Source organism: Meriones unguiculatus, chromosome 4 (genome assembly GCF_030254825.1).
Source record: "Meriones unguiculatus strain TT.TT164.6M chromosome 4, Bangor_MerUng_6.1, whole genome shotgun sequence".
Taxonomy (NCBI): domain Eukaryota; kingdom Metazoa; phylum Chordata; class Mammalia; order Rodentia; family Muridae; genus Meriones; species Meriones unguiculatus.
This window is the reverse complement of record NC_083352.1, coordinates 73,133,047-73,150,976: the sequence shown is the minus strand read 5'-3', so window position 1 is coordinate 73,150,976 and position 17,930 is coordinate 73,133,047. Positions and strand designations below refer to the sequence as shown.

Sequence of the window (17,930 nt, the reverse complement as noted above, 5' to 3'; positions counted from 1 at the left end):
ACTGAAGCCGTCCCCGCAAGCTGTTCTGTGACCTCTCTGCTCTTGTGCATATACTCTTATGTATATGCCCTTGCATGCATTCACTAGAAACAAGCAATCCATTAAAGCAATGAGAGAATTAAGGAGCAGCAGATGCTTGTATTCTATAAGCAACTATTTCCTAAAGGATTTTTTTCTCTGCTTTTGTGAACCTTGCACATGTACTGTCTTTGTGGTCAGGCTCCAGGCTGCCCTGTGTGTCTGGAGCAAAAATGTTCTGCTATGAACATTTTTCTTAGTCTCAATTTTCTTTACTCATAAACTGGAATTTAGGTTAGAGACTTCAACAATGTAAGGCTAATTTGTGTATCAAACCTGATTTAATCCTATTCTTAGGTCTCATCTCTGAATGATTGATTTTAAATATATAAGTAAATCTGAAAATTATTTTGTAATATGATCATAGGTGCTTTCCAGTTATATTGTCTTATTGGGTCTTAGTACTTTATACTTGTCTAAGATTTTTTTCCATTTCCATAAATAGTAAACATGAGGTACATAAGCAGCTCTCTGTTTAGGCCCAGATTAGTGCTTTTCAAACAGCATCATTTGAAACTGAAATAGGGCTTAGCTGGGGAAGGTAAAAAGATCCCAGTAGGTAGAAGACCGCTGAGTGCTTTACATGGCTTAGGATTTGCGGAATCTGAAACCATCCTACATATGCTGTCAAAGTCCATTTACATATTAGTCATCTTTTTAAGTAAAAGTATATGGTATGCCTTTTAATTAAAGGCTGTGGTGGCACACACCGTTAGTCCTAGTACCAGGGAGACAGAGGCAGGCAATCTCTTTTGTTCAAGACCAGCCTGGTCTACAGAGCAAGTCCAGGACAGGATACACAGAGAAACCCTGTCTCCAAAACCAAACAAACAAAAAGGTTTACAGTAGGTCTTGTGTTATAATAATTTTATTGTTACATAGGGAAACTTACTTATTCTTCGGCACTAAATTAACTAACAGTGTAGAGAATTTTTTCGGGGCAACTCTAGATGGTGGATTCAGTGACTTCTCTGAATGTGTTCTTTAGCCAGCCCCAAGCTGCACCAGCCCCTGCCGGCAGGAGGAGACCAGACAGCAAGAGCACGCCCGACTCTTCTCCTTTGGTGATGACCTCATCGTCTTCTCACCTCTAAGACCCCAAAGTAAAGAACACCAGGAGGACTCTTAATTTAAAGATAATTCTACACAGCTTTTACTTCACATCCTTAATTTTCCGATGTGTTCTTAAGCTGCTGGAAATTTTAGAGCTATGCACTGGTATTCACTTCTGTTTGTCTGTTTATATTGTATCACACAATGTTTTAATGTTCAGTGTTCATCAAGACACACTTTAGGGGTAAGACTGTAAAGGCGCTGCAGGTTATTTAAAATGTTAAAAGTGAAGCGAGTATTTGCATCTGCACCCTCATTTTGTACTTTTTCATTTGGGCTCCTGTATCTGTTGACATCAAATAGCTTTGATTTCCTACATTCCTTTAGATAAAGTTTTCTGGATCATGAAGTCCATTTATTACAGTTACTTTTCAATCCTTGCTGCCTCTGGTAATTTTCCCTTTAACAGAGCCAACTACAATTGAAAAGATTGTTGGGGAAGGTCTTTAAAAAAAAAATGTTGAAATTACAGGATATTTTGTGCTGCCTCAGGTGGCTGTCCTGAGCAGTGTACACACTTAAAAACAGTCATCACTCCAGCCCTTTTCTTTTATAAACCCTTAACTCTGTGATTGTAAAACAAGGGAGACGGCTCAGAAGATAAAGGCACTTGCCGTCATACCCACGAGTTGTTCTCCAACTACCACATTCGTGTAGCATGTGCCAGCCCTTCCTTCACACACATATCCCACCCTGCAGAAGATAAACAGAAAGTGCAGTGCTCCAAGCAACAGCTCGCAGCAGCAAATCCTGTTAGCCAGACCCTGTGTTGTTGGTCTGAATATGAGCTGAGCTTTGGAAGAAGACATTCAGCACAATAGTAAGAATCTTGTAGGTTTAGGATTAGGCATTTTCAAGAGAAACCTCAGTCTGCTTTTTTGTTTTTGTTTTGAGACAGGGTTTCTCTATGTGGCCTTGGCTGTCCTGGACTCACTTTGTAGGCCAGGCTGGCCTTGAACTCACAGAAATCTGCCTGCCTCTGCCTTCCCAGAGTGCTAGAATTACAGGCTCGCCTCACTGTGCCCAGCTCTCAATCTGCTTTTGATGTCAGAAGTAGATGTGTTTGGCTTTGGGGAAAGACGGTATTTATTATGAAGCCCAAGCAATTTATTGGAACGTTACATAAGGTGTTTGCATAAGAAAATATTCGTAGACTGCCTTCCCTTTCCAAAAGATGAAGACTGATTGAATGGCCCAGTAGTGAGTGATGGAAAGTTATGGGTGGTGAGGTTGTTTGATGGGTAAGGAACCAAGCCTGCTGACGTGAGGCTGATGCCTGGAATCTACATGGGGGAAGGAGATACCCAGCTCTCTGCATGTTCAGGTGTTGATTGAAAGCGCTTGCTTTTGCACACCTCTTGATTTCTGTTTTTCCTGAGATGCTAGCTTGTGGCATTCACCAGTTTAAAGTATTAGAGGAGATAATATTGTAGAACAAGGAGAATTCTGACATTTTCCTAATCTGTGAGCTTGCTGATAGCAAAGTTAGAAAGGTTAGGTATGAAAAGGTGTACATAAAAACCAAGACACAAAGTCGCATTGGCATTGAATACTGATTTGAAGGCAGTGACCTGTGGCTTTAAAAGAAAAACGGTTTAAAACAGCCTACACACCAGATTTCAGGACTGTGTCCATGACTGCCCTTTAAACCGAGCCTGAGATTGATTGCAGTGGTGCTGGTGTGAGCAGCCTGCTCCCTGTTGTGTAGAACAAAGCCTACATTGCATGTCACCATGTGCAAGACAGTGTGCAGACTCAGTGCTGGCAGCAGCCTCACATCTCCTGTGGCTGAATTGGGCTGAACCTAGGATGCATAAGTGCATAAGTCTGGTTTCACCTGGAACCACCCAACAATGAGTGCTCAGTAACTGGCATCCCAGTTGCCAGCAATGAGGGTCTGCTGGGGAACTGTCTCCACTCTTCTCAGTGTATTTCGGGATGGTTTGTAAAGATTACATGTTTTTCTTTACTTACACTGCTCCAAGAAAAGCATAGAAAGACAGGCAAACGAAGCAGGCATCGATGGGCCTGACCGCAAATCCAAGGCCTGAGTGGACAACTCCACACCATCCCCTCTCAGAAGTCAAAAGGGCAGGAGCAAGGGCACAGCAGTTAAGAGTAGGAACTACTCTTGCAGAGGACCTGAGTCTGGTTCCCAGCATCATAGACAGGCGGCTTACTACCACCTGTAACTCCAGCTCCAAGAAACAGCTGCACATACACAAATACACACATACAAAGTAAAGGGCTGGGCATGTGGAGCTCAGTGATAGAACACTTGCCTAGCATTCCAAAGTTCCTAAGATCTGATACCTAGTATCAGAAAAAATAAAAATAAAAAGCAGGCATCTCAGCATGAGAATATTTACTAAATGGAAGGATGAGGAGGAATAAATGTAAATTCTTTCATTCGTGATGAGCTCAGAGCCAGTTTCAGGGGTTGGCCCTTCTGGATTAGATCATGGTGTGTGAAGCGCTGGTGAGGGTTATGTCACCGGAGATCCCCAGCTGGCTGATTTCCCAGAGGTTTTTCATCCGATGGTTGTACTGCAGCAGGTGGGCATCGTTGACCGCAACCTTGAAGTGGTCAGCTTCAACCAGGACTTGTATCTAGAAACGGTCAGGAAAAGCATGTGTTAAGTAGTTCAAGTTAAGCATTCCACCATATGTGTTTTCTAGGACATATGGTCTGTGTATAATTTTTATTTGTCAATTTCAGTGTAAAGACAAAGAAATACATATTGCTTTTAAACCAGTGTGGCCTGAGTTCGTGAAGTCCAGCATTTTATTTTATTTGTGGGATGATAAAGATCCAGAGACAGTAACTGAATAGCAAAAATGAATATAGATTGCCAGATTTAAACTACAACAAAAAAACATCAAAATTATCAGAAGGAGCCGGGTGTGGTGGCACGCCCCTTTACTTCCATCACTCAGGGAGACAGAGGTAAGGGGGATCACTGAGTTCGAGGCCAGCCTGCTCAACAAATCAAGTCCAGGACAGCCAGCACTACACGGAGAAATCCTATCTCAAAAAACCAAGAAAAGTTATCAGGATAGATAATGGAAACATAAAAGCCTAGTTTGCCTACATAAAAATTTAGTTTTAGCCTGGCTGTGGTGGTGCATGCCTTTAATCCCAGCTGTCAGAGGGAGAGGCAGGGCTACCCAAGGAAACCCCATTTTTGTTTTGTTTTTTTAGAAAAAAAACAAAGTTTTAGTGGGCCTAAAACAGCAACATAAGAACTCCTTAATGACAAATACTGATTTATAGGACTGGTTGATATATAGCAAGTTTTGGAAAGGCCAGGAAATACTTTTCCCCACAGTTAGGGGACATTCGCCCTTAAATCCTTCTGTAAGTGGCAGTTTTGTGATATATAAAAGTGACACACTGTTAGAGTTTGGAGTGGCAATGGTGAGGCAGCTCCTGCCTATCTTCCCAGCCTGCTAAGCCTGGATGCTGGGTGTGGGGGAAGACTGGCCAGGGCCCTTCCTGAGAGAACACCGTGAGCATGCAGCAGCAGCAGAACTTACTTTGAAGGGCTTGCCGCTTTCAAACGGGAAAGCTGACTGTCTCTCTTCCCTTCCCCAGTTGTTGTTCTGCTTGGTGTTGCACACGATGACTCTTCTGTTGTTTTCATTGAAGCGGGGGTTAAAGTGGAAGGCAACGTCATTCCCTCTCTTGAAATCTAGAGCAAACCTGTTTTAAACCAGAAATCAGAGATTAAAGGGTGTACCCAGTCAAGAATATCCTCTCGGAATATATAGGAAGTGGTTTTCTGTCCAGGAAGCTAATAAGCCAGCGCGTCGGTTCCCACTGAATAGAGCAGGGTGAACCTCTCGTTACCGTGCTGAACTCCAAAGTGCAGCGGGACAGTCTGTGTTGTCTGTTCACTGAGACAGGATCTCACTATGTAGCCTAGGCTGGCCACCCACGGGCCGAGATTCCAAGTGTGTGTCACCAGCTGTCTTGGTTTTCATTTGTTTATGAGGTTGTGGTGGTGGTGGGGATTTGTTGACTTTGGCGCCATCCTTCCTGATTGTAGTGCTCTCCTCTCTTCACAGACAGACTCTTGTGTACTCCTGCAACCCCTTCTAGATATCCTCGTAGCTTTAGACTTATCCTCAGATGATTTTGTACTTGCTATAAGTAAGAGTGGCTCTTTCCTGCCCTGATACATTACTCTTAATACCTAAAAAGGAAGCCAGCACCCTAAGAACCACCAAGTACCCGACCTTCCCGTGGTTAACCAGAAAGCTCAGAAGAGCAGGGATGCACAGATGTAGCTAATGTTTCCTTCCCTGTTGCTTTGTTGTAAAGTCAGGACAGTCATGCTATGAGGTGGGACTGGCCCAGCTCCTGGGTTTCTGAATGTGTGTTCCCTACAGTAACACTAGAAGCTGACATGTGGGATCTGGCCTGATTCTCTGGAGCTTCTGAAGAACTTAGGAAGCTGTCAGGGAAAGCGACCACAGTGTTTGTGTCCTTCTGCAAACTGAGGTTGCCATCTCTGTCACACAGTTACCTTTTTCCCATGAGTTTATTAGAGTGTTTGTGGGGCCACACAACAATTTTTTTTTTTTTTCTGTTTACTACTGAGGATCAGTTTTGGGCTGTCAGTAGTCCGGCTGCATCACGAGTGTTTCTGGAACTAAATTATCTAGCACTAACCTTAATTATGAATGTTACTGTGTAGCTCTGCATTATGTTGAAACAGACTGTATAAATGCCTGTTTTGAAAATAATAAGTGTATATAACTTATACATGCATATAAGAGAGTATTTACTGTGAGACAAGTTTTGTCATGTGATGGGGCTTTGAGCATCTCTCTAGGCCGCATAGAAAGGAGCGTAGCTTGGAACAGCACTTCCCACACAGAACTAGAGGAGTTTAGCTGGAGGAGTGAGTATCAGCCTATCAAAGCTGTGTCTGTCTAGTGACAGAATGTGGCTCCCGTTCCTTTACCAGATACAAACTGGTACATTCTGGGTTTTTGAGACAGAGTCTTTATATGTATCTCTCTATATGCCAGGCTGATCTTGAACTTAGAATCCCTGTTTCCTTCTCCTACAAGCTAGGATGGTGTGTGTGCACCACCACATCCCAATCCCCCACTTAAAAATTATTGAATAAACCTGTGCAGATGGCTAGAATGTGCACCTTTTGTCCATAAGACTTAGAGACAGACACACTAGTGGTTACAGGAGTGTTGATGGCACCACTAATCTCAGGGACAGATTGAGTAGCTTGCTCTGGGTGTTTGGCTTCATACTATGTAAATATGACTAGAAGCGATGGTTGGGCTCAGGCATCTCTGGATGACTAGAAATTGGGTATCCTAAATTACCTCATCCCAGCCTGGTCCATCTCCATCAAAACAGTTCCAGTGGCAAAAGTTGATTTGTTTTGATGAAACCTTTAACAGGTTTGTGGTGATTTGAATAGGTATGTCCCCCATAGACTCATGTGTTTGAATGCTTGGCCCACAGGGTCAAGGAGGTGTGGCCTTGCTGGAGGAAGTGTGTCATTATGGAGGCAGGCTTTGAGGTCTCCTATGCTCAAGCTACACCCAGTGTAGAACACAGTCTCCTTCTGTTGCCTGTGGGTCAAGATGTAGACCTGGCTCTTCCAGTACCACGTCTGCCTGCACACTGCCATGCTTCCCACCATGCTGATAATGGACTAAACCTGAAACTGTAAGCCAGCCCCAGTTACATGTTTTCCTTTATGAGGAGAGTCGCCATCATGGCATCTCTTTACAGCAATGGAACACTGACTAAAACATGGTAGAATCTTCTCAAACCCTTTAAGTAAATGATAGTCACACCATAGGCTGGGCTTCCCAGCTTGCCATTCACTAACTGTAAGACCTGAGCTTTAGTTCTGTCTGTCAAAAGGGGAAGCAATGGCCCTCGCCCTGCACTCACTTATGAGAATCAAAGCATATGACACACACCAAAATACAGAGTAGAGGATGTGGTCATTCGCTCTGACAGAACAATCGCACGGCATCAAGCACTAGCTGGGGGGAATCCATGTGGTGGCCCACGCCCTCCGTACCTGTTGGCACTGGGCTTCACTGTGCCCAGGATTGTGATCATCATTCGGGGCCTGACTCCTCCAGGCAAGGGCAGATCATAAGGCACTGGCTGGGAGTAAACAAGGATGGGTGTATCAATAAAGCAGCTGTTTTCTCAGGGAAAGTAAAGCATAGCAAATGTTGTTAGAATCCATGCTAACATGGAACCCTCTAGATTCTGAAGCCTCTGGAGATCCCAGGGCAGAAAAAGATGAAAGGCAGCGTTCCCTGTGTGCACAAGTGTTAACTGGGACATTAACAAATAAAGAACAGATGTTCTTGGGCTGTCACCAGGCCTGTTCCAACACATACAGAATCCTTTTGGTAACATTTTAAGCTAGACTTAATCAACGGCCTTTTTTCATAGGTCCCTTGACACATGACATACAATACTGTATTTCTCCATTTGTTAAGGTTTGTGTCACCTGGGGCTTCTGTGCTCACAGGTCGCCAGCAGAATGCTTTGCACATGAGCATATGTTGAATGAGCATTTCTGTAGTTCAGGCCACAAGTGTTGAGCAACGTGGTTAAGATGTGGTGGACACCAGCGCTCTGTCCCTGCCCCTGGTCTCTCCTTCATGACGGTCCCTCCTAGCTTCGGCTGTTGCCCCAAACGTTGATCTCTAGCCCTGATCTGCACTAGTCTCGTGTGTGCTTCCTGGAGCTGCTCCCTGTGGATAGGTGAACTGGAAGGCTCCTTGCACAGCTGCTCTGGAGGTGTCTCCCTGCCCCTTGCCCATCAGTTTCCTTTCCTGTGGCCCTGGTTTGAGTATTTTGGGGGGTTAGAAGTATGAGCCACTTCATTCAACTAGTGTTTAGTACTAATACAACTGTGCCTCCGCCTCCTAAGTGCTGGGATTAGAGGTGTGCTCCGCCAGGCCTGGCTTCATTCCTACAATCTTAACCTGATTTTATTAAAAGCACCTTTATCAATGCCATATCTTAACAAGTGACAGAGTAAACTTAATATGAACACACTCCTTTTTCCACTTGACCAATACTTCTCTGTGGCTGGTCCTTGAGACATGCCTCAGAGCAGCAGGCTTAAAGCATAATTTCCCCTAATGTCCTAATGACAGTGAAACAATTCTTCCTTCTTACCAGTGGTCCAGCAGGGGCACCATAAGGGCCAGCAGCAGGATAGGCCCCGGGAGCACTGGGGTAGGCCCCAGGTCCCCCAGGTTGCCCTGGGAAGGCTCCTGGTGCAGGAGGTCTGGGGTAAACCCCAGGGGCCATTGGGCCAGGGTAGGCACTAGGAGGAGCCTGTCCCGGGTAGGCCCCAGGATAGGAAGCCCCTGGGTAGCCCCCAGCCCCAGGCTGGTTTCCCCATGCAGGCCATCCCTGAGGGTTTGGGTTTCCAGGTCCAGCTAAGGTATTATTAAGCTGTAAAGAAAGACAGACAATTAGAGGCTGGGGCTCATTCACCAAATAGAGTTCAGGGACTACAGGCATTTTGATCTAAGAAGCAGAGAAATAGAAAAGAGCCCTTGCCTGCTCTACTCTCCTGAGTTCCAAGGACCTAAGACTTCGGTTTGATCCTCTGCTGTTTTTTTTTTTTTTTTTTTTTTTAAGACCTTTATTAACCTTTATTGTTGGCTTTTGTTTTTTTTAAATCAGGCTGTAAACTTATTACAAATTAAAAATGAAGTTCTTAAAAATCTCAACTTGACCAGATGTGAAACAATTTAAAAACTATTAAAGGTGTATTGGGAAAAACCAGGCTTTTCTTTTTTTCTTAAAAAACATGTTTGTCATTACCAAAAAGAGACATCTTTAGGTAAAAATAATAAAAACCCCACGCTGCATAGATAATGCAAACAGTTCTAGTGTATTTGGTCAATGGGAAAAAAAGCAAGCTCTTAGTCTTCAGCTCCAGTCTTTGTTCATTTCTTTTTGCTGGAATTTCATATTCGTTTCTTCTTGTTGGATGACCAGACCGGATGATGTTAGAAATGGTAAGCCGGCATTTACTCAGCCTGGCCCTGCTCAGCTGGTTGATCTGCTGCTTTTGTCTCTTTGCCATCTTGTCGTTTAGGGTTCTCTGGGCGTCTTTGTTAGTAATCGAAGTTGGAGCGATACTGCCTTTGAGGTGGCTGCTGACCTTGGGTCTCATCTCCTTGATTTTCCTTGTCCTCTTCACTGCCATCTTTGGCTGTCTTTGGCGAGAAGAGCCTCTGCTGAATTGTGGTCTGTAACCGACACATATTCTGTCTCACTGGTCTGCCTTGCTCTCCTGCACCCTGGTTGTCAGCACCCTCCATCACTTCTCCTTGCACAGGAGGGTTGGAAAACTGTGGTCGACGCCCATAGGGTCTCCGCATGTAGTAAGGTGGGAACTTTAGCCTGCCATAGGGCCGCCGCTGTTGGGCCTGGCCTTCAGGAGCGCTTTCTGATGCCTCGTTCTTTTCCCCACTCACCATTCTGGTAGTTTTGCTGGTAATTGTGTGGACCCCTACGACATGGGTAGCGTCTATAACGGTTATGGTCTGCTGTGTATTTACTGCCGTAACCTGGAACTCCACCAGGGCCTGTAACATTCACTGCCTCTGCGCCCTTTTCTCTTCCAACAACGTGAGACTCCACAGTCTCCATCTCCTACACTGTGAAGGTACTCATTCTTCTTTATGGCAGTCTGCTGTACAAATATGTCTTCCTTGGTGTCATTCATTCCTGTTGATGAAACCGTATCGGTTCCTTACATTGAACCATTTTACTATTCCCAAAAACTTTAGTTGCGATGACTTTCTTGTCCCGGCTGGCAGGCCCGCGAAGTGAGGCCCTTGCCCCTGCTACCCAGAAGCCCCTGGAGCCGCCTTGGTGTAGGCGGCGCTGAGGCCTGGGTCTGGGCCTGCTGCTCGTGGGTGCGGTGGTGGTGACTGGGGCCAGTGGTGACGGCTCCTCCCAGGGTGTGCTGGTGACTAGGCCCGCAGTGGCGGTGGGGCTCTCAGGGCTCTCTCCTGCTCTGCTGGTTTTTTATTTGATTTTATTCTGGCCTCATCGTCGAGGATCAGGGAGAGCTAAGCTCTTCTAACTTCCCCCAGGCACTGAGTGTTTCTAAACACGTGCTTTCTAATCAGCCTCCGCAGCTGCAGGTGTGCGCATGAGCAGTCTACGTGCTGGGTAGTCAGTGCTGCCGAGGCTCTCCCTGGACTCTCCCGAGGGAAAAGCCAGCCTCCAGCTAACTGGTGCTGAGGGTACAAGTGAGCTGGGGGAATTTCACGCTAGAAGGGCCAAAGGGAAAGCCTGGCGGTGAGTGTGTGTGTGTGTGGGGGGGGGGGGCTAGGAAAACAGACGTGAAATGCTTACCGAAAAGCTGTGTGCCATTTTCCTACGAGAGAAGCCAGAGGGGGTTATTATTATTTGAGCCTGAAAGACTTTGCAAACCTTCATGAGATTTAGCAACCCAACTAGGTCATGGGCAATTCCAGTTAGTCTACAGTCATTTTGCCAAAGTCAATGGTGCAGGACCCTTGAAAACATCTTGTGCAGGAGCGGGGGATACATTCTAGCTAAATTCCAAACCTACTTGGGTTGTGAAGTCAGACCTTGATGTCAGGAGCTTGTTGTGTTCTGAAGCCTGAGAGTGAAAGCCCTTGAGGGGCAAGGAGCAGGGTGAGAATTTCCTGCCTCTTCTCTAGGTGAAAGATAGTACAAGATGCAGCTTCGCTAGGCTGCCTTCCTCCCTGGGTTTCTCTACTCTTGGAAGGATTCATGGACACTACAGCCTTCTTCTCTTCCCAGCCACCACCCTCCTAGGACTCTGGGGGGAAAGCTGTGTGTTGCTTCCTACTGAGCTCTCAAAAACAGCTGACATGCTGCCTGGTTATTTGACCTCCATTGGCACACACTGATGCCTGCTCTGAGCCACCACTTTCCGTATAATCACAGAACCCACAGCCCAGAAGGGGGACATGCACACAAGGGTGTGACCAATGCTGCCAGACTCTGCTGGGACATGCAAATCTGAGAGCTTTCTTATGAGTTGGGAAGGGAGATGGTGTTGGACCGGGGCCCTGGTGGACAGGTGATGTTTGGGAGTTTTTGGTTGGTTGGATTTGGGGACGTTTTGCTTTATATTTTAGAAAAGTCTTTCTGTGTAGCCCACTCTGCCCTTGAACTTATGATCCTTCTGCCTCAGCCTTGCTGGTTGTGGTGTGAGCTACTGTGCCTAGCTTTTTAAAGGGTACTTGTTATACCAAATAAGGCAGTTAGCAGTAAAGCAGCCGCACAAGGGTGAGTCAGGTGGCAATGTGACCAGAAGCATTTGGGGGCCGGGATACAGCCAAACAGGTTTGCTTGCACAAAGCCACCACGGGGCTGGTTTGCAGACACACCCTGCTTCCTCCTGCTCAGGTCGCTGTGCCTCCCATAGAAGCACAAGACGCCTGGAACCTGTCCCCATTTCACCAGCTCCCTCAGAATGCAGCAGAGGGCAGGTTGGTTTGGAAACTTTTCGTGTCTTACCCCCCCCCCCCCACGGTGCTGGGGATTAAATTTTCAGCTCATCAGCTCGGCAAACATCTAGCAGCACTAAGCAGCCCAAGCAGCCAGCAGAGGGCAGCTTTGACGGGGCTGAGCTCCATCTGAGCTCAGATCACAGCAGTCATTTTGCTACCAGGAGAATTACCTGGACCTTGGAAAAAAAAAATCAGAATCTCTTCTGACTTCGTTTGCCCAGCTGTGGTGGGTTTACTCAGTTGTCCCAAGAAATACCATTCTTAGGTGAGTGTGGTGGCTCGTGCCTGTAATCTCAGCATTCTGTAGCAGGACTGCCGTGGGTTTGAGGCCAGCCTCAAACCACCAATGGAGGCTGCTTGCCTTTATCGCTACCTAAATGCACATGCACAGGGCAATGAAAACCAACCAGGAGGGTCCGTTTTTAAAGCCAGCCAAGTTCTCACGGAAGCATGGTAAGCACCTGTAACCTCTCAGCCTTGGGGAAGCTGAGGCAAGAGGGTCCCAAGTGTAAAGGCTGCCCGAGCGTCGCAGGCAGACCCTGTCTCAAAAACAGGAGCAATCACTGCTGGCCGTGAGGCTGCACACCTGTAATCCTAGCACCCAAAAGGCTGAGGCAGGAGTTTGAGCTTAAGGATAACCTAGGCCACATAGCAGGGCCGTCTCCAAAAACCAAAAAAAAGGAAACACTTCCCCTGAAAGAAAATAGTTTTTATTTTTCTCTTAAGCATGTGACAGTTTTAAGAGGCTTGAAGGCTCATGTTAAACTCTTTAAGTCTGAAGGTGAAATCTGTTAGATAATGTTTCAGGTGAAAATTTCATGTGAGTGAAAAAAACAACCTAATTTCAACATTTTCCTCAAACAGTTCTCTGTTGATAGACACCACTCAAATTATGTGTGAAGAGTGGCACAACTAGAAACCATAAGGGACACTCTACATTTTTCTTTGTTCTTTGAAAAGCCTTTGATTGGGGCTGGTTTGCTCCGTTTTCTAGTCTGACCAAATGCAATCGTAGAGACAGCAGATTTCACTATGACTCACATGGGCCTTGGATGATGGTTTTGACATGGCACTGTGACACATTCCATGGGCTGTTAGGATGCTGATGCCCTCCCTGCATTTGTATGGTGATTTTCAATTCCCAGAAAACTCTCACAGACCTGTTTTTACTTTGTTAGCAAGCTGATGAGACTGAGTTCTCTGAGTTCCCCTACTGTGAAGGGGGAACTCAGAGAGCTAGTTCAGTGTCCCAAAGCCATCTCATTGACAGTTTGGGGATAAGGGCCCAAGTTTCCTGACTCCCAATGCAAGTTTGTTCTATGCTAGTTTAAAACCATGCATTTTTGAAGTTTTAAGATTGAATCCTTTGAAATTGTTAGTAACCTCACTGAGAAACTCTTTGGCTTGTTCACCCAGAACTACATAGCATAGTGAAATAGTAAACAAATTTTAAAATAAGATTGAGCTTTGGCCATTACATGGTGAATCATTCCACACACAGGATACTGAATACAGAATGCCATTGTGTACAATCATATTGCTAAGAAAAACCACATTTTAACCAATAAATTGTGTTTTTCCAAAACCAGTATTTGTTTTATTTGTGTCACCTCTAACTATAGATCTTTGTTTTAAAACTGAGGTTTGTGTGTGTGTGGGTTTCTGTATGTGTGTGTGTGTGTGTGTGTTTGTTATGTATGCTTACATACCTGTCTGTGAAAGTACAAATGCCTGTGTATGGGAGGCCAGAGGTGAAATCCAGATACCCTCTGAAATCACCCTCTGCCTTATTTTTTGAGGCCATTTCTATTTGAATCTGAGGTGCACCAGTTGTCTAGAATGGCTGGTGAGTGAGGCCATAGAACCCTCCTGTTTCCACAGCTACAGTCCAGGAGTATGGACAGGACCCTGTGGCCCTTCTCAGCTTTGTAGAAGTGGAGACCTGCACTCGGGTGTTCCTGCTGTGCAGAACTAGGCCATCTCCCTAGCCCCCACATAGAGCTTTTTTCAAGTACACTTATTTATTTTGTATCTATAGCGGTATCTGTGTGAGGGGGTCAAAAGACAAATTTTAGGAGTTGGTTCTCGCCTTCCACCATGCAGGCCCCAGGACATAAACTCAAGCAGTCCTGGTGACGAGTGTCATAACTCATTGAACTATCTTCCTGGCTCCAGATCTATTTGTTTGGTTTGGTTTTTAGAGACAGGGTCTCTCTGCGTAGCCTTGGCTGTCCTGGAACTCACTTTGGAGACCAGCCTGGTCTTGAACTCAGAGATCTGCCTGCTTCTGCCTGCCAAGTGCTGGGACTAAAGCATGCAACCTGGCTCAGATCTATGTTCTGAAAAGGGTTTTAACATGCTCTTTTCAAACTATCAAATGTAAGAAATTCTTTCCTCTCTACAGATAGCATAAATGTATAAACTCCATTCTATCACTCACTTCTAGAACCAGAAAAAAAAAAAAATTGAAGAACCACAGGAAAAAAAGAAAAATTCACGAAAGATATTTTTTTAAAGCAGAGTGGAGGGTTTGGGTCTCTTTTGGAGAGACCACATTTGGAAGCAGCAGGCAGAAGCAGATCAGTGCAGCTCTGGGTGAGGGATCTAAGTCTAAGTCCATGTGGTCGGCTGTTTGTTGGTAGCTTTTCCTGTAGTAGGATTGCCAAGTGCACCATGCTCTGCTGGGCCCACCTGCCAACCACTCAATTGTCTGGGTTCCCACTGACTCTTCTGCTATTCAGGGACTTCCGTTCGCGTTCGTGAAGAACAAAACTGTAAAACAGCAGGTAGTGACCCTGGGCCCTCCCCATGCTGCTCCACAGGAACCTAGGCAAGGCGTCCGTTTCCTTTGTGGGAAGGCCACTTCCCAAAGCCACAGTGATTGAGAGGACACTCCTAGGGCTCACATCGAGGAAGATGAAATTACTTTGTGCTTTCTCGGTTCCTGATTTTTCTCTCTTTGGAAAAGCTGAGTGTCAGTCAAGGAAGAATGCATGTCAGCAGCAAATTGGACATAGGTGTCTTGCAGTGAAGATGTAAGCTCTGGCTACTAAGGGTGCTCAGCAAATAGGCACCTGGTTCATAAGTAAGTCCAGTCTAGGCCACTTGAGCTCACAGGCAAGAAGTAAGTTTATTTGTTATTTCAAAACAGGTCTTACTGTGTGGCTTAGGCTGGCTTGGAATTCTAAATGTAGCCTATGCTGGAACTTGAGATTCTCTGGGTTCTGCCTCCTGAATGGTGGAATTACAGACACACGTAACTCCCACACCCACCCAAGGAAAAGTTCTTAGGAGGCAGAGGCAGGCAGGTGTCATAAATCCAGGCCTGCCTGATCTATGTATGGAGTTTCAGCTAGTGCTACCTGTAAGACCCCATCTTGAAAAATGATAATGAAATAAATAAAGGCCCTGTGCATGTCTTTGACACAGTAAAATATCTCATTGATCATGAACCCCTGAATAGACTCCGTCATTCTACATAAACACTATCAGTTTATCCAGGCAACCCATAGAGGAGTTCTGTTTTGCACACAGTTTAGTGAGCCTTCCCTTAAACATCTCGAAGTGTATGCCTGAAAGGCCCATCAAAGAATCCCTCCAGAATATGGACTAAGTTCAGATTTTAAACCAAACTCCTAAACATTTTGAATTTAGGAAACTAGTCCCCATCAAAGACAAGTATCCCAGCATGTAGGAAACTGCTTGAAACCATGGGTTTCAAGGTCATGGGTTCAAGCCCAGCCTGGACTATGTACTGAGTATGAGGCCATCCAAGGTTGTGTGATCTCATCTCAAGAAACAAAAGCAAAACAAAGGAAAAAAAAAAGTGAAGGAGACAATTGCTAGGTGTGGTTGTATGGGCCTGGAAAAATCACAAGTTTTAAGCCAGCCTAGACCACATAGGAAGACCTGTCTGAACTAGAAATTCTTCCACTCTCAAGTTTTGACCGGCAGCTTCCCCCCAGCCCCCCAAAAAAGACCATTGTCGCAGAAAAGCAAACTTTTGTCATTAAACTTCAAGTTTTATGGGAACGGTTGGGGGGGGGTAGTTTAACACTGTTAAACCCTGCACTTGGGAGACTGAAACGGAAGGACTGGAAATGGAAAGCCAGCCTGGGCTACAGAGTGGGTTCCAGACCTGCCTGGGCTGCAGTGAGACCCTCTTACCCCTCCCCACGAAAGTAAATTAGAAGTATGGAAATACAAAAACTTGATGCAAATGACTTGGAATTTCAGGAACTGGTGAGTTTCTCCACACTCCGATTACTACTGTTTTCTTCAGAATTGGCCACGTCACTAAATCCAGATGTTCTCAGTATCTAGAAACACTATTCCCCAGGGGCCAATTTACAAATACTCCAGTTTTTTCGACTAGGAATCACTTGCTTCCTACTAGGGTTAGCTGGAATCCTAAATCAATGCCTGCTTCATCGATTCCCGCATCTCTGATTCCTGGCATTCGTGTTTGAGCAACATGTAATTCAGAATAAATCCAACTTTTTAAATTAAATTTTTACTTTTTATATTAATTACAGCTTCTTCACTTTGTATGCCAGCTGTAGCCCCCTCCTTCCTCCCCTCCCAATCTCACCGTCCCTCCCTCATCTCCTTCTATGACCCTCTCCAAGTCCACAGATAGGGGAGGTCCTCCTCCCCTTCCATCTGACCCTAGTTTATCTGGTCTCACCCGAAATGGCTGCATTGTCCTCCTCTGTGGCTTGGCAAGGCTGCTCCCCCATCCAGGGGAGGCACTCAAAATGCTAGCCACTGAGTTCAGCTAAGAGACCATCCCTGTTCCCCTTACTAGGGTACCCATTTGCATACTGAGCTGCCATGGGCTACATCTGAGAAAACAGGAAACAGGACAGGAGTCTACCACAGAGGGCCTCTGAAAGACTCTACCCAGCACTGTATAAAAGCAGATAATGAGACTCATAAACAAACTTTGGGCAGAGTGTAGGAAATCTTATAAAAGAAGGGGGAGATAGTAAGACCTGGAGAGGACAGGAGCGACACAAGAAGAGCAACAGAACCAAAATATCTGGGCTCAGGGGTCTTTTCTCAGACTGATACTCCAACCAAGGACCATTCATGGATCTAACCTAAATCCAACTTTTAAAAGCGTCCAGCTGAGGCTGGCGCTCCGACACAAACACCACTACACCGCAGGCTTCCTAGGTTTAGAGGTTATTGCACAAATCTCCACACCGGGCAGAGATGAGTCACCTGGCTTGCAAAAAATTTAGAGGTTACATACAGCCACATACGCCCTAGGGCCTGGGTATTTCTCAAACATAGTCTGTTTTCTGTGTGGTCAGCGAGCAGGGAGTGGCTGTAGCCCGGTAGAGCTCACAGCAAGGTCTCTAGCTGAAGGCTCAGCAGGTGCACCAAAGGAGCCTGCTGGCCAAGCCGGGAGCCCAGAAGATTTCCTAGGGAGACTCCAGGCAGCCCCCCAAGGTGCCGAGAGGGGGACCTGGTTCCCATGGCCATGCTAGGGGTAACCAACCGCTTGGAGCCAGCTGCAAGGTGGATCTCGGTGGCCAGGGCTTCCGAGGCGTGCTTATGCCCGTCGGCACCCCGCCACCCCCAGGATACTTAGTTGTGACTAACTTTCTCCGAATGTTACCCGAAGGAGAGCTAGGGCTGTGCAAGGGCTCCTGGGACCCTGAAGATCGCCTCCCGGGCTGCAGAGCCAGGTCCGCCCGCTATCCCGCCAGCGGCGCCCTTTCTTGGTGCTCTGGGAGCACCCGTCCCCTCGCCCCGCGCCGCTCACCTGGTCACTGTGCTCAGGCCGCCGTTCCGCTTGCTGGAGGAACAGGGCCGTGGCTCGGCGCTTCTAATACGCTTGTGCTCGGCCAGCCCTCTCGGGGCGGGCAGCATCCCTCGCCCTGCAGGCGCCTGGCTGGGCCGCGCCCTGCGGACCCCGGAGCTTCCCCAAGCCGGACAGGGACACGCCCGCCAGCCCGTGCCCCTCATCTGTGCCCGGCAGTGGGCCCCGACGGTCCGCACCCACACAATCCCAGGCTCACCCGACTCCCGAGTCTGGAGCTGCCTTTCCTGGTCTTATCCTGCCTCCATTTCCTTCACGCGAAGCATTCCCCAGAAGTGCGCAGTGAGGGGAAGGAGAAGGTGTCCCTGACACTTCTGAGATGTAAGAGGCATTCCCCTCCCCCATTTGCATTCATTCCTGCTCTGGA

The 17,930-nt window shown here is 46.6% G+C and overlaps 2 protein-coding genes and 1 pseudogene across 3 annotated transcripts in view; 1 reads left to right on the top strand and 2 right to left on the bottom strand.

Moving 5' to 3' along the window:
- Dlgap5 (DLG associated protein 5) overlaps nt 1–3,406 on the top strand; it is a 38,988-nt gene extending 35,582 nt beyond the window's left edge. For both annotated transcript variants that reach the window (XM_021650850.2, XM_021650849.2), the window contains exon 17: nt 1,067–3,406. In XM_021650850.2, coding sequence (XP_021506525.1) covers nt 1,067–1,207 — 141 coding nt within the window. In that variant the 3' untranslated portion in view covers nt 1,208–3,406. The remainder of the gene's footprint in view (nt 1–1,066) is intronic.
- A 135-nt stretch (nt 3,407–3,541) lies between these two features.
- LOC110556872 (galectin-3-like) lies at nt 3,542–17,724 on the bottom strand. The gene is made up of 6 exons (XM_021650841.2): nt 17,507–17,724; nt 10,583–10,604; nt 8,378–8,659; nt 7,257–7,345; nt 4,729–4,894; nt 3,542–3,801 (listed from the first exon to the last, which is right to left on the bottom strand). The coding sequence occupies exons 1-6, from the start codon at nt 17,707–17,709 to the stop codon at nt 3,646–3,648; spliced, it is 918 nt and encodes a 305-aa protein (XP_021506516.2). The 5' UTR covers nt 17,710–17,724; the 3' UTR covers nt 3,542–3,645.
- Nucleotides 8,823–10,249, bottom strand: LOC110556874 (Y-box-binding protein 1-like; annotated as a pseudogene).
- Nucleotides 17,725–17,930: the final 206 nt, after the last annotated feature.